The sequence below is a fragment of the Schistocerca piceifrons genome, chromosome 3 (genome assembly GCF_021461385.2).
Source record: "Schistocerca piceifrons isolate TAMUIC-IGC-003096 chromosome 3, iqSchPice1.1, whole genome shotgun sequence".
Classification (NCBI taxonomy): domain Eukaryota; kingdom Metazoa; phylum Arthropoda; class Insecta; order Orthoptera; family Acrididae; genus Schistocerca; species Schistocerca piceifrons.
The window spans coordinates 726,851,299-726,867,509 of record NC_060140.1 but is presented as its reverse complement, the minus strand read 5'-3'; the positions used below and the strand labels follow the sequence as shown (position 1 = coordinate 726,867,509).

General features: G+C 43.5%; 1 protein-coding gene and 2 non-coding genes across 3 annotated transcripts in view; 1 reads left to right on the top strand and 2 right to left on the bottom strand.

Moving 5' to 3' along the window:
• Positions 1-6,526: 6,526 nt before the first annotated feature.
• LOC124789346 (protein yellow-like) overlaps positions 6,527-16,211 on the bottom strand; it is a 34,246-nt gene continuing 24,561 nt past the window's right edge. Inside the window, exons 5-6 of the mRNA XM_047256671.1 lie at positions 14,696-15,013; positions 6,527-7,002 (exon numbers count right to left, since the gene is read on the bottom strand). Of these exons, the coding sequence (XP_047112627.1) occupies positions 6,682-7,002; positions 14,696-15,013 (639 nt within the window). The 3' untranslated portion in view covers positions 6,527-6,681. The remainder of the gene's footprint in view (positions 7,003-14,695; positions 15,014-16,211) is intronic.
• Trnas-cga lies at positions 10,900-10,974 on the bottom strand. Its single transcript has one exon. It is a non-coding gene; the product is annotated as a tRNA-Ser (tRNA).
• Positions 11,139-11,213, top strand: Trnas-cga. Its single transcript has one exon. It is a non-coding gene; the product is annotated as a tRNA-Ser (tRNA).

Below are 16,211 nucleotides of genomic sequence, written 5' to 3'. Positions count from 1 at the left end.
CATGGGTCAAACACAGGGAGCGAAAGGCAATTTTCAATTTGTACAGAAACCAGATGGCAATTATAAGAGTCGAGAGGCAGTAAAACGAAGCAGTGGTTGAGAAGGGAATATGACAAGGTTGTAATCTATCACCGATGTTACTCAATCTGTATATTGAGCAAGCAGTAAAGGAAACAAAAGTAAAATTTGGAGAAAGAATTAAAATTCATGAAGAAGAAATAATAACTTTAAGGTTTGTAATTCTGTCAGAGACAGCAAAGGACCTGAAAGAGCAGTTGAATGGAAGGACAATGTCTTGAAAGGAGGTATAAGATGAACATTAAAAAAAGGAAAACGAGGATAATGGAATGTAGTCTAATTAAATCAGGTGATTATGAAGGAGTTAGATTAGGAAATGAGACACTTAAAGCAGTAAATGAGTATTGCTATTTGGGGAGCAAAATAACTGATGATGGTCGAAGTAGAGAGGATATAAAATGTAGACTGGCAATGGCATGGAAAGCGTTTCTGAAGAAGAGAAATTTGTTAACATCGAGTATAGATTTACGTGTCAGGAAGTCTTTCCTGAAAGTATTTGTGTATAGTGTAGCCATGTATGGAAGTGAAACGTGGACGATAAACAGTTGAGTCAATAAGAGAATAGAAGCTTTCGAAATATGGTGCTACGGAATAATGCTGAAGATTAGATGGGTAGATCACGTAACTAATGAGGAGGTACTGAATAGAATTGGGGAGAAGATGAATTCGTGGCATAACTTGACTAGAAGAAGGGGTCGGTTGGTAGCACACGTTCTGAGGCATCGAGAGATCACAAATGTAGTACCGGAGGGAAGTGTAGAGGGTCAATATTGTAGAGGGAGAGCAGTACATGAATAAGCTAAGCGGATTCGGAAGGATGTAGTCTGTAGTAGTTATTCGGAGTTAAAGAGGCTTGCACAGTATATAGTAGCGTGGAGACCTGCATCAAACTTAATTTGTCACTGAATTCGTAGTATGGATGTAAATAAATTTGTCAGATCTGCCATGCTTGCGTGTTTATTCTAAATTACAATTCTTAACTTAATAACGGTGACTGTTTAAGAATATTGTGCAACAGTTATTTTTACTTATTATTGTTAAATAGAGGTTTTGTTAACTATTTGTTTGTTGCTGGCACTGATTCCCTTCGGACAGCAGGAACTGAAGTTTAGTGATTTCAGGCTTTGCTGAAATTTAAAAAGGCTTATTTTCATTTAACGACCTCTTGTGTTCAGAGATATTGGGTGTGTACTGAATTTTAACTACTGCTGTCATGTGCAAAGTAAATAAATGTGATGATTCAAGGGCAAATGATGCAAGAATTGTGGACCCACCTTTCCATGTGATTCTTTTCCTATCCCAACCTGTATCTTGAGGCTTCAACGAGGTCGTTACTTTCAGACTTTCAGCACAGCGTGGTTGGTCATGACGCGTCGCTGAGGAATTGAAAGTAGGTACGTAGAGAGTTCTCGTTCCACTGTTTACATTTTTTTCAACTTCTCTTTTCCTAGAAGGTTGTGGGACTTTCCTACGAAATTAATAAAAATAATTTCTGTAGTATTTGACGTTATTTAAATATAAGTACGCTTTCGGTTACGAGTGAGTTTGTTCGATCAGGAACATTTATAATCATATGTCCTTACTGAATGTACATATATCTTTCATTTTTCGCCTTATTCGCGAATATTGAAGTTATAAGTATGTACACCACAGACAGAATGTCCGCCCCGGTAGCTGAGTGGTCAGCGTGACAGACTGTCAATCCTAAGGGCCCGGGTTCGATTCCCGGCTGGGTCGGAAATTTTCTCCGCTCAGGGACTGGATGTTGTGTTGTCCTAATCATCATCATTTCATCCCCATCGACGCGCAGGTCGCCGAAGTGGCGTCAAATCGAAAGACCTGCACCAGGCGAACGGTCTACCCGACGGGAGGCCCTAGCCACACGACATTTCCATTTTTCCACAGACAGAATAATACGACTAGCATATGGTGAAGAGGAATTCTAAGAGCGTCCATTTTCGTGGTTTGTGAGTCAAGTAATACCGACCACTGCCGCCGGAGAGTGCAAAATGAAATCACCAGCTCGTGGCGTGTGCCGACAGCGCTGTGTTTCGTGCCGACAGCCTTAGCGCGCCGCTGAAGATGTAACTTCGGAAAACATATCACTGAAGACGATACGCTAGTTAATGTTGTAACACTACCTTTGGCGTCATGTAAAATGTGTCGGAACTGAGGTCAGAGAGCCTAAACCCGCGGCTCTACGAGCTGTATTTCAAGCATTTGTTTAACTGTGGGGGGAATCTTACGCTGACAGCATCGTTTATCTGCTTGTTTACATTATTCGTGATTAAGATCGCTTCAAATGAACTGTAGCATCGATTCAGTGCATGCTACAGAGTAATAATCCTTATATTGTGAATATATTGTTAATTATTTAAAAAAAATAAAGTCTGGTTACACGTTTTGGAAGAATTCCCAAATAATGTGTAGACTTTACTGATAAATCGCAAATTTTCGACGTCATCTGAGACTGAGACCAAGCTCGAATTGGAAAAGTGTATGGAAGAAAGTAGCCAGTGTCTATTTCAAAGGTACGATCTCTGTATTTCCCTTTTGCGATTTAGAAACACCATAGACAACCTAAATCGCAATAGACGGAAGGGACATTTGGACTACCGAAGGCGAGTACACTGTACTGATCACTGTCACATCACTCATTGAGATTTAATATATCATCTTGAAGGCTTTTCTGTTGAAATGTCGTTCTTGGTTCTGAGAAAATTCTTTCAGCTCATTTCCTTCGGTTAAAGTAACTCATTCATCGAAATATTTGACACTGCACTTAATATTCTTCCTGAACGTATAGTCTTACAGTAAATGATGATCTTTTAGTTGTGTTATGGTGACTGCGATGCACTGAAATTTGTCTGAAAGCGGAAACAAATACTCCTGACTGACGATCTTCGATTTTCTTGGTTGTGTCTGTTTAAGAATTGCAGCAAGCGGAAAATAACCAAAAAGTAGAAAAAACTGTTACATTTGTAATGATTAAAGATCATTTGTTGGCAGGTTCCTTCCGTTAGAAAATGGCGAACAGCAAATCGATTCCTAGCCCATTATTAAATGTCTTAAAATAAGTAACTTTTAATGTAAAAGTTTAGTACTGTTATTGAAGTTTGCAAATACGATATTACTATAAATCAGCAGAGTACAAGTCGTGTTCAGTGCTAATTACTGATGCCCTGTGTTTTGCAACAGACGTTTGACTGGTTTTAAGTTGAATTCTGTCTTACGCCGCAGCCCGCGGTTGTGTACTGCGTGGTCTCTAGAGTATTTCAGCCATACCTAAAGTTGCCGTCTGAAACAGAAATCCTAAAATGTACTTCAGACTGTTCCTTGTCGTTGTTAATTGGTTTTGTACAGTCAGTATGAAACCGTCGGTTTCTGGAAATACACTACTGGCCATTAAAATTGCTACACCACGAAGATGACGTGCTGGAGGCGCGAAATTTAACCGACAGGAAGAAGATGATGTGATATGCAAATGATTGGCTTTTCAGAGCATTCACACATGGGTGGCGCCGGTGGCGACACCTACAACGTGCTGACACGTGGAAAGTTTCCAACCCATTTCTCATACACAAACAGCAGTTGACCGGCGTTGCCTGGTGAAACGTTGTTGTGATGCCTCGTGTAAGGAGGAGAAAAGCGTACCATCACGTTTCCGTCTTTGATATAGGTCGGATTGTGGCCTATCACGATTGCGGTTTATCGTATCGCGACATTGCTGTTCGCGTTGGTCGAGATCCAAGACTGTTAGCAGAAAATGGAATCGGTGGGTTCAGGAGGGTAATACGGAACGCCGTGCTGGATCCCAACGGCTTCGTATCACTAGCAGTCGAGATGACAGGCATCTTATCCGCATGACTGCAACGGATTGTGCAGCCACGTCTCGATCCCTGAGTCGACAGATGGAGGCGTTTGCAAGGCAACAACCATCTGCACGTACAGTTTGACGTCGTTTGCAGCAGCATAGACTATAAGCTCGAACACCATGGCTGCGGTTACCCTTGACGCTGCATCACAGACACGAGCGCCTGCGATGGTGTACTCAACCTGGGTGCACGAATGGCAAAACGTCATTTTTTCGGATGAATCCATGTTCTGTTTACAGCATCATGATGGTGGCATCCGTGTTTGGCGACATCGCGGTGAACGCACATTGGAAGCACGTATTCGTCATCGCCATACTGGCGTATCACCCGGTGTAATGGTATGGGGTGCCATTGGTTACATACACGTCTCGGTCACCTCTTGTTCCCATTAACGGCACTTTGAACAGTGAACGTTACATTTCAGATGTGTTACGACCCGTGGCTCTACCCGTCATTCGATCCCTGCGAAATCCTACATTTCAGCAGGATAATGCACGACCGCATGTTGCAGGTCCTGTACGGTCCTTTCTGGATACAGAAAATGTTCGGCTGCTTCCCTGGCCAACACATTCTCCAGATCTCTCACCGATTGAAAACGTCTGGTCAGTGGTAGCCGAGCAACTGGCTCGTCACAATACGCCAGTCACTCCTCTTGATGAACTGTAGTATCATGTTGAAGCTGCATGGGAAGCTGTACCTGTACACGCCATCCAAGCTCTGACTCAATGCCCAGGTGTATCATGGCCGTTATTACAGCCAGGTGTGGTTGTTCCGGTTACTGATTTCTCAGAATCTGTGCATCCAAACTGCGTGAAAAGGTAATCACATATTAGTTCTAGTATAATATATTTGACCAATGAATACCCGTTTATCATCTGCGTTTCTTCTTGGTGATGCGATTATAATGGCCTGTAGCGTAGCTGTCCTGAAACTAACTAATAGTATGAATCTTCTTCTTCGATTTTAGTTAGTTTTCATTGGTATGTCATTCAGGAAAATGTTTTCACACATCTTCACGTCTGTTTCCAGTTTTCCTTTTTTTCATTGCGTTATTGCGTCGCTCAAATTATGAATGTTCAGATTTTTCTAAATGAAGTGGAGGTGACGAAAGTCATGGGGTACTTCTGAATACCGTATCGAACATTCTTTTTCCCGGCATAGAGAAGCAAATCGAAGTGGTATGGACCCAAAAATCCAAAAATACCCTGCAGAAATATTGAGCCATGCTGCCTCTATAGCAGTCCCCAATTGCGAAACTGTTGCCGGTGAAGTGTATGATGGGACTCATGTCGAGCGATGTGGGTGGCCAAACCATTCGTTCTACTTGTCCAGGTTGTTCTTCAGTGATCTTCAAACCAACTCCAAACAACTGTGGCACGGTTACATGGAGCTTTGTTACCCATAAAAATTCCATCGTTGTTTTGGGAACCCGAAGTCCATGAATGACAGCAAATGGTTCTCAAGTAGTTTTACCACAGCACCCAGTCCATTTCATGCAAACACATCCCACAGCATTATGGAGCCACCACAAACTTGCACTGTGCCTTGTTGACAAATTGAGTCCATGGCTTCGTGCGGTCTGCGCTGTATTTGATCCCTACCATCAGCTATTACCAACTGAAACTGGGAATCATCTGACCCAGCCACGGTTTTCCAGTTGTGTAGTTTCCAGCCGATATAAGGTTACGAGCCAAGAGAGGCGCTGCAGGCGATGTCGTGCACCTAACGATTTCCGAAATGGAATATCTCGTGTGTCAAGCACCAACTATAATTCCGTATTCAAAGTCTGTTAGTTCCCGTTACGTGTCTATAATCACATCGAAAAATTGTCACAAGAAAAGAACAAATGTCAGCTCCGGCAATGCAGTGTCCTTTCATACACCGTTCACGCGGTACTACCGTAATCTGTATGTGTGCTTATAGCTATCCGATGATTTTTGTAACCTCGGTGTACATGCATGTACTGAAACAGAGGATAGAGACGATGTTGGGAGAACATTTGGCTTTTATACAGAAATTATAGAAAATGAAGTAGCGTGTGCTCTGCTGACTTTATAACAGTCCATAATTGCGAAACTGTTGCCTGTGCGGGATTTTGTTCCCGAAGTAAGCTTTCAATTGACGGATCGTGAGTCGTGCTTCGGTAGCTCAGATGCTAGACCACTTGCCCGCGAAAGGCAAAGGTCCGGAATTTGAGTCTAGGTCCGGCACACAGTTTTAATCTGACAGGAAGTTGCATAACAGCGCACACTCCACTGCGAGTGAAAATCTCATTCTGGAAACATCCCCCAGGCTGTGGCTAGGCCATGTCTCCGCAATATCCTTTCTTCCAGGAGTGGCAGTTCTGCAAGGTTCGCAGAAGAGCTTCTGTAAAGTTTGGATAGTAGGAGACGAGGTACTGGCAGAATTGAAACTGTGAGGACGGGTCGTGAGTCGTGCTTGGGTAGCTCAGATGGTACAGAACTTGCCCGCGAAAGGCCAAGGTCCCGAGTTCGAGTCTCGGTCCGGCACACAGTTTTAATCTGTCAGGAAGTTTCATATCAGCACACACTCGCTGCAGAGTGAAAATCTCATTCTGGAAGCTTTCTATTGCTTGATACTTTTTATTTACTTCATTTTCGGTATCCTGAACATAAAAATGTGTGAAAGAACAAATTTTCCATGCTTTGGTTCTCGTTGAATCACCAAATCCAGAGGGAGTCACAGCTGAACAACATAATACCTTTATCTAACACGTAATTCCACTCAGATTGATGTACAGAAGTCGGTAGTTGTAGTCGGAATAGTCGATAGTCTTCGAGAGGTATTTGGTGAAGCGATTGGTACCTAGATATAGTCGCATACTAGTGGGATCCACCTCCATGTGGCTGAAGTACTGCAGCCTCTCGCTGTCTCGCGCGATCATCCGGAAGTTGTGCGGGTGGTGCGGCTTGCTGGTGTTCCAGCAGTAGACGGCCAGCGCGTCCTGCTGGGGGAAGAACAGCAGCTGGCCGCTGGGGTCCGCCGCCAGGGGACCGCTGGGGCCGGCCAGGCGCCCGGGCAGCGCCACCTAGAGAGAACCAGGGAAACGGAGTACAGCAGTAAACTGCAGAGTTAGCTACGTTTTGCAAGTTAGCAAGAAAAAAATCTAAGATTTTAAAGAAGAAAGAAAAAGATTAAAAGGCTGTTGGATGGAGGAAAGGACAAAAGAAGGAGAGCTAGTAAGATTCAGAAAAGTGAATGGAAATGATGGTGTCCCATACTCCGAGGAGCGTAGGGGACGATGCGGGAGTTCCGCACCGCTGTACTAGGTAAACTGCTAGTGGAGGTGGTTTGCCATTGCCTTCCTCCGACCGTAATGGGGATGAATGATGATGACGTCACAACAACACCCAGTCATCTCAGGGCAGGAAAAATCCATAACCCACTGGGAAACAAACCCGGGACCCCCTGCGCGGGAAGCGAGAGCGCTACCGCAATACCACGAGCTGCGAACGTGAATGGAAAAGAGAAGGAAATGAAAATAGTGGACCACTTTGTGTGATCCCCCAGATCGCCTCAATCGAAAGAACGACATATTGTAATACAGTGTAAACAATGGAACAGAACGAAAGCTCCTAGAAGCTACACACGACAAACCTGCTCTCTGTATGTGTTTTATCTCTTTGTGCTTTCGCATATTTCGTCGCTACGAAATATTTGGAATGCATATGTTACATTCGTTGCGTGTTTACAACTCGGAGTGAAGGACGAGATTGAAAATTTTACATTTGAAAATAATTTGTGGTCTCAATAATTTTATTTTTTTTAGTTGTATATGTTCTGCTTGCCGACGATCTGAATTCCTATCTCCTAAACACTCAGAAAAATGGTTCAAATGGCTCTGAGCACTATGGGAGTTAATAGCTGAGGTCATCAGTCCCCTAGAACTTAGAACTATTTAAACCTAACTAACCTAAGGACATCGCACACATCCATGCCCGAGGCTGGATTCGAACCTGCGTCCGTAGCGGTCGCGCGGTTCCAGACTGTAGCGCCTAGAACCACTCTGCCACCTCGGCCGGCCATTCTGCTAATTAATAGCAGTTTGTCTTTCACATGGTGTCTTCTGATATTTAGTCCTGAATTTTCTCTGAAATGTAGTAGTGGATTTGGATTCATGAAAGCATAAACAACACTGCGCACACTATGCATCATAATAAGACACCACGATTCAACTGTGCATGCCACCTAATGGGAACTTCGGAAACTAACAGTCTTGGGCGGGAATAGGACTCTAAGATACACTGTATTTAGATCTGTATGAAACATTTCTGTAAGTCGTGTGTCCTTTTCACAATTACATGTTACTTTTCTGTAACTAATTTATAAACAGCATGTATTAATATTTATCGTTCCGTCGTCGGTGAGGTCATTAGAGGCGTAGCGCAAGCCTGGTTTGGGAAGGAGTGGGAAACGAAAGCTGCGAATCCCTTGTTTACTTTATTTCATTCCTTTTGACAGTGGTGTAGTATTCGACACGATACGCTCAACCGAACGGGGAAGTCTAATATAGCCGATGTCCACACAATGTTCCTCAGTTTTTTGTGTACATTGTTAGGTACAAGTATGAGCTTTCTCTTTAATCTACTGCGTGCTCATTCTAATGTATTCATCAACTGTCGTTGTTTCCCAGTTATCCACAAACCTTTTTACAGTTACTCTACCCTCAGAAGAATATCAGTCATACGAGTTGTACAAGTGAAACTTCATGATAACAACCACCTAACTGAAACTTTACAAACGTGTACGTGCTAAACGTTGGTGCTGCATGCTGCCATTCAGAAGAGGAACAGAGATAGTCAAAGAAAGGTCGATAGCTTGACCAGCAACTAGTTTGACGTCTACTCCGTCACTGCTTTTATGTCTGTAAGAGTATTGCTTCGTGGCGATTGATGGATGCGATACATAGGTACTATAGTCGTATCTTTAGAGCGAAACGGTTTCCTTAAATTCGCAACGCAAACACTTTTCATCCGTGACAAAAGTTCACGTGGTCGAGGTTGGTTACTACAATCCTTTGTAGTCTCTGTAGAAAGATGCGCTGGCTGAAAGGATGTGTCTGAAAGGAGAATGTCGTTCACTGACAAAGAGTGGTTGTCACAATGGAGAATAATAGTTTCCGCTTCTAGGGCTTTTATCTATGGTAAAAAGTTATTACAGACTGGTGAAGGAAAGGGCTCGAATGAAACTAAACAAAATATTCAGAGGTGTACGACAGTCGATTTGTTGGTTTCTGGCGGAAGAGATAAACATAAACACCAGTTTCCTTGCAATTAATTGTAAACTTTATGATGAACAATGTATTTCAATAAAGAAGAGAGCAATAGAAGCTGTATGGCGGTGAATTTACGGTTAATATAGTTGGTCAGTACTAACGAAGCCAACGTACTGAAAAACATAAAAAAACTGCAATGACACAAAACAGTATTATAATAGGTGAAGCTTATGAATCTACCATGAAATAATTACAGTGTGAGACCTTTGATCAGATGGGGTTTCATTTAAAGTTCTTAAGTGAGTGATGTTCTTTACAGATTCCATCATTGCCATCCTTCTTCCTCCCTTTCCAAATCCAAACTGTGAAATTAGTTTTTTATCTTTCACGTGCTACATCTGAATGTTATTCTAGAGCTAGTAAGCTTCCATTTTTGCCTACACGCTTCCGCTATTCCGATTATTTAGTGTTTATGCAGCAAGTAGCCTGTGTCCTCCTCAACGGCCCGTAACAGGTTGTTTCTCTGTATTCAGGTGTAAGAACATTAAATAATATTAGAAACTATCGGACTATCTCCCAATACTGAATTTGAAGAAATTTATTGGTTGAGTACGTCATGAGCCTGTTGAACCGATTATAACGGTCGTAGTTATGTCTTAAGCACAAGCCCTTCAATGTTGCTATACTCTCACAGAAAAAATGTGGGTCAAAGTACATTGATCCAGTGGTGGTATACGTCGAAAAACAAATTACTTTTTTCGTTATAGAACACAGTCTTTGGACAGAGCAATTTCCAAGATATCTCAGGATAGATTTCTTGCAATGTAAAGTTGGACGCGGCGACAAAGCAGTTCGAAGGAATTACGTATTTTTTCAGATAAAGAAACGACCAGAGACGTTTAAAGGTCTATCTGCCGATTTACAAGATACCTGCGCTCTGACTCACGGGGTAGTAGTCCCGTGTGAAGCAGAAAATACGCTGGATTAAAACTCTGGCTCTAATTAACGGACGAAAGAATCTGCCTCAGGCCTCCACTACAGCCACACTTTTATTTATGAATTTATTTCCATTTTCAATATATGTGATGGTAACGATGAAAACGACAAAACACATTCCAGTTATTTTTAGATTACCTAATCGATTATATCATGTGCTCGTATTGGTTGGAAAACTGCTCTGTCCCAAAGTGTCTGTTGAGTTCTGGCGGTGTACCTCAGTCATGGAATGAGGCAGTCATGCCTATCCAACAGCAAACGCTTAATACTGAAGTCACAAGTGACAACTATACTAAGTTAGTGATTGTACACTGCATGTGTCCCTGAATTCCGCATTGACCAAATTTACGTCAAGATAGTACTCAAATATCACATTATCATTCGCAGCATCATCAACTACATTCTTTAAATTACTTCGTGGGACACAGAAACGCATACAAGACACCAGTGCGACCAAACTTTAGAGTGTTGTTTCAGTGTTTAGAGTCCTTATCATGCAGGCATGACAACGGACTTGAAGCGAATTCAGAGACGTGTTACTCGGTAGCAGGGCGATGTATTCCATAAGGAAGTTTAACGGAAATGCCCAAGGAATTTAAAACAGAATGCAATTTGTGTATAATAAATATATAATAAATATAGAGAGCATGTATGAGATTTTCACTCTGCAGCGGAGTGTGCGCTGATATGAAACTTCCTGGCAGATTAAAACTGTGTTCCCGACCGAGACTCGAACTCGGGACCTTTGCCTTTCGCGGGCAAGTGCTCTACCAACTGAGCTACCGAAGCACGACTCACGCCCGGTATTCACAGCTGTACTTCTGCCAGTATCTCGTCTCCTACCTCCCAAACTTTACAGAAGCTCTCCTGCGCAGGAGAGCTTCTGTAAAGTTTGGGAGGTAGGAGACGAGATACTGGCAGAAGTACAGCTGTGAATACCGGGCGTGAATCGTGCTTCGGTAGCTCAGTTGGTAGAGCACTTGCCCGCGAAAGGCAAAGGTCCCGAGTTCGAGTCTCGGTCGGGAACACAGTTGTAATCTGCCAGGAAGTTTCATAGAGATGATGTGTTTGAAGAAGACAGTGAAAGTATTATATGCCACAATCGTTTATCTCAAATAGGAATCATGAAAATAAGAGAAATCAGGGAACGTGTAGAGGTCTACGGACAGCCATTTCTCCCTCGCTCGATAAGCGAATTGAATAGAAAATAAGACTGGTACCACAGAAGCGCCACAGAAACTGGTATAGGTATTCGTATTCAAATATGGGGATGTGTAAAAGGGCAGAGTACTCTCCCTCATTTGATAAAACTATAACAGCAAAATAACGTCAATAGTGGGTTACGGCTCGGAAGTCTGGGCGCACAGACTCACGAGGGCGGTGCCCGCATGTCAATGAGAAGGGTGCAGAGGAATATGACATTAAGGGCAGTGGATGCCTACAGAACATCTCCAGATGTGGCCCTGTTAATGATAATGTGGCTCTGCCCTCTGGAAAGTAAGATTAGAGAGCAAGCAGCATGGTTCTGGTCCAAGAAGGGACCATTCAGAAAACAGAGGACAGTCTGGGTGTTCGGATTGGGCACAAGGGTACGATTAAGAGAAGAGGTGAGGAGCTGTGGCAAGAATCGTGGGACATTGATGACACAGGCCTTAGAACATTTCAACTTTTGCCAGACGTGAAAGAAAGGTTATGAATCAAGTACTTTGAGCCAACTCGGAGATTGTTCCACTTTCTCACTGGTCATGGGCGTTATCCGACATATCTATGTCGGTTTGGGAGGAGGGTTACGCCTGCGTGTGACTGTGGCGCATCAGAGGGTACTCCCGACCATGTGGTTTACGAGTGCCCCCTTTTCAGTGATGTAGCAGCCGCTTTACGACTTCAACTACCAAACAATGACAGGTACTTCCTACTGAGACGTGAGGAGACATTTCGAACTCTGAACAAAGCAAACGCGGTATCACGGAAAGTAATATCAGAATATCTGAGGGACAATCGTGAATGGCAACAAATAAACAAATGTGTCCCAGTACCGTGATCCAGTACAGCCTGTGCGAGGATAGGTCGACTTACAACACAGTTGGAATCCACCACGTGCAGGACTAGGAGGATGGGGCACAACAAAGAGGCACCGGACTTGACATAGGACAGGATCTTAGTTAGTAGGACTTAAAAATAGGAAACAAAAATAGGAACCTGCAGCGATTCAAAACATCCTTGGCCTGCCAAGTGTCAGGTGCACGCTCGTCGGGGTTAGCTCTGTGAGCAAGGCCGTGCAGTGGGTTCATACAAACCACTGACACACCTGTGACGCTGCAGGCGGTAGAGGTTAGTCATAAGTAGCCATTAGAACTAAGTAGAGTACTAATAGAATAGAAATTGCCTATTGTAATGCACTATACTGTACTATAGCTCACCTGTAATTACTGTAATTAGCTGCTAACAATAATGATGTTGGCCGGCCGGTATGGCCGAGCGTTTCTAGGCGCTTCAGTCTGGAACCGCGCGACCGCTACGGTCGCAGGTTCGAATCCTGCCTCGGGCATGGGTGTGTGTGATGTCCTTAGGTTAGTTAGGTTTTAGTAGTTCTAAGTTCTAGGGGTCTGGTGACCTCAGATGTACGTCCCATAGTGCTCAGAGCCATTTGAACAATTTTTTGAATAATGATGTTGTAACACTTAAGAACCCACTAATAATGTGAGGTGGTAGGTTACATATGTATAATATAAAGATGAAGAATAGAGATTTTAAAAAAGCTGGTAGAACACGGATCTGCGGTCGGCAACGCAGATTTAAGGCAACACGTGTGTGGCGCAGTTTTTAGTTCTGTTATTCCTGCTACAATGACAGGTTATCAAGATTTAAGTGAGTCTGAAGGTGATGTTATAATTGGCACACGAGCGATGAGGCACAGCATCTCCGAGGTAGCGATGGAGTGGGAATTTTCTCGTACGAACATTTCACGAATGTACAGTGAATATCAGATATCTTGTAAAACATCAAACCTCTGACATCGCTGCGGCTGGAAAAAGATCCTGTAAAAAGAGGACCAACGACGACTGAAGATAATCGTTCAACGTGACAAAAGTGCAACCCTTCCGCGAATTGACGAATATTTAAATTCAGGGCCATCAATAAGTGTCAGCGTGCGAACCACTGAACGAAACATCATCGATTTGGGCTCTCAGGGCCGAAGGCCCGCTCGGGTACCCTTGATGACTCCACGACTCAAAGCCATCAACACCGACATTGGACTGTTGATGACTGGAAGTATGTTGCATGGTCGGACGAGTCCCGTTTCAAACTGTATCGAGCGGATGCCCGTGTACATGTATGGAGAAAACTTCATGAGTCCACGGGCCCTGCATGTCAGCAGGGGACCGTTCAAACAGGTGGAGGCTCTATAATGGAGTGGGGCGGGTGTAGTTGGAGTGATGTCGACCACTGATACGCTTAGATATGGCTCTGACACTTGAGACGTATGTAAGCATCCTGTCTGATCACCTGCATCCATTCTGTCGATTGTGAATTCCGACGGACTTGGGCAATTACAGCAGGACCACTCGACACTCCACACTTCCAGAAGTGCTACAGAGTGGCTTCAGGAACACTCTTCTGAGTTTAAACAATTCCGCTGGCCACCAAGCTCCCCAGACTTTAACATTATTGAGCTTATCTGAGATGCCTTGCAACGTGCTGTTCAGAAGAGATCTCCACCCTCTTGTGCTCTTACGGGTTTATGGACAGCCCTGCAGGATTCATGATGTCAATTCCCTCCAGCACTACTTCAGACACTAGTTGAGTCCATGCCACGTCGTGTTGCGCCATTTCTGCGTGCTCGTCGGCGCTCTACACGATATTAGGCAGGTGTACCATTTTTTGCGGCTGTTCAGTGTATTTGCTTTCCGTCATGCACTCTAGAGCGGCGTGCGGTCTCTGTGTACGTGTTTGCCCCCCTTGTTGCGAAACAGTGTTTGTTTGATAATTTATTTTACTGTCCTTCTGGCCAATAAGTAACGTCTGGTGGTCAAAATAGAGGGGATACGTAGTACATAGATGTACATGTGCACACGGTACTTGACAGTGCAGCAGCAGGGACGTTAGTTGCATGTTTTAGGTCCTGACATACTGTTTGTATGAAAAGAAATGTCGTGAGGCTGAGGCCCCCGCTGGGTAGACATTGGCATGTTGCAAGTCCTGTTGTTTGATGCCACTTCGGCGACTTGCGTGTCGATGAGGATAATATGATGATGACAACACAACACCCAGTCCCCGAAAGGATGAAATCTTATACTTAGCCGGAAATCAAACCAAGACCTCTCGCATAGCATTGTGCCACGCTGATCACTCAACTGTGGAGGCGAACCACTGGTCCCATCAAGACCGTAATAGTATGAACAAAAAAAGCATTTATTGCAGATTTCTTTCCACTTTGATGTAAGATTTCACCCAACAGATTCTGAGTATTGTTATACTTCTAATGATTCTCTAATAGATATAAAGGTACCTGTGTCATGGTGTCGAGAATGTCACCGTCATTCGCGTTCCGGATGGCCTCCTTCTTCACGGCAACTTGAATGTTAGTCGCGTGACCTTGCATGTACAGTTTTCCATCGCATCTGTCATCTCCTGATATCCCGTACAGACCATACGGAAGGTAAGTAGAAGGACCACCCGCCTTGGTGAAAAAGTAGCCCGGTTTGGGGTAGAAATACTGACTCTGCAGGTGTTTGGAGACCCCAGTGGTGAGGTCGGTCACCGTCAGCTGGAAGCCTACGGTGTCGGCGATGTAGGCCACTAATCTGCCATCTGCACACTGCTCCACCTGTGTACAAAGCCACGTGTCAGTACATTCTGTAACTCAGTCGCTCCAATTATGCGTTGTTAATAAAGAAACTAACTGAAAAAGTTCAATAACTTTTCGATGGTTATGAGCCATTGTCATAGAACATGTTTTTAAAGAATAAATCGCCATTTGACTGAGTATTACTATATTCGTCTTCTTTTCTGTTAACTTACGTGACATGTTAATGGTCTGAGAACTTTTAGTGTTATACATGATAATGGCACAAATGCCGAAATGTAGACCGTACAGAAGATAAGTACGGTAATACACAGTCAAATGACGCTTTAGTCCTTCAAAAAGAAAGTTCAGTAGCTTTTAACCTCAGACATAAATAAACCAAACTCAGATTCTAAGAGAAGAATTCAACGACAGTGAAGGCGGAGATAGAGATCATCCGAAAGGCAGAGCTGGCAGAAGAAATAATCCTGCTTTTAGGGGTAGTGTAGAAGCGAAGGGAAGATCTACGCATCTCAGAAAGAAAGAAAAAACAGGTGCAACTCACGAAAAACGACAGTGTGTAAACTCTGTTCTGCGTGGATCGCATTTTAACTTTTTGTGTGACGTTTTGCCTGAGGGGACCATGGCAGCATTTACCGAAACGAGCGCGAGAAGGCGCTTAAAAACAGTACTAAAGCTGGCCTGAGCGACGGTCTTTAAGGGGACATGCTCGTGAAAAATTTGAAAAACAATTTCTTGGTCTATAGAAAAGAGCATTTCATGCTGATTTCAAACATGTATAGTTTTTAATTTTCCATTCTTTCTAAAATTAAGGTTGAAGGTAATGTTGCATAGGGGCCACGGCCATCTGTCAGTTTGAAGCGTGACAGAATACGTGATGTTTTCTTCCATTTTTTCCATCGTTAGTTACGGATCGTTAACACAGGTGTATTCTAGAAGGCACTGACTCACGGAACCAAAGTACAGGCATATCTAGAAGACTATGGTTAGAATGTAAACAAAGAGCTGAGAGTATATGATTTCGGAATTTCACACGCGTGTGGTTTTGTAGTTATTGGGTGTTGCTTTGTTTCTGTGTGTGTGGTTCTTGTGCTACAAATGCCGAGAGTAAAGAAATTTAGCCCCAAACGAAAGTTCCGCGGCAACCAGTTCGAAACACTACCGAGTAATACACATCAGTTGCTTCAAAAGTCGCCTGCGGAAACTGTGTCTACAGGCA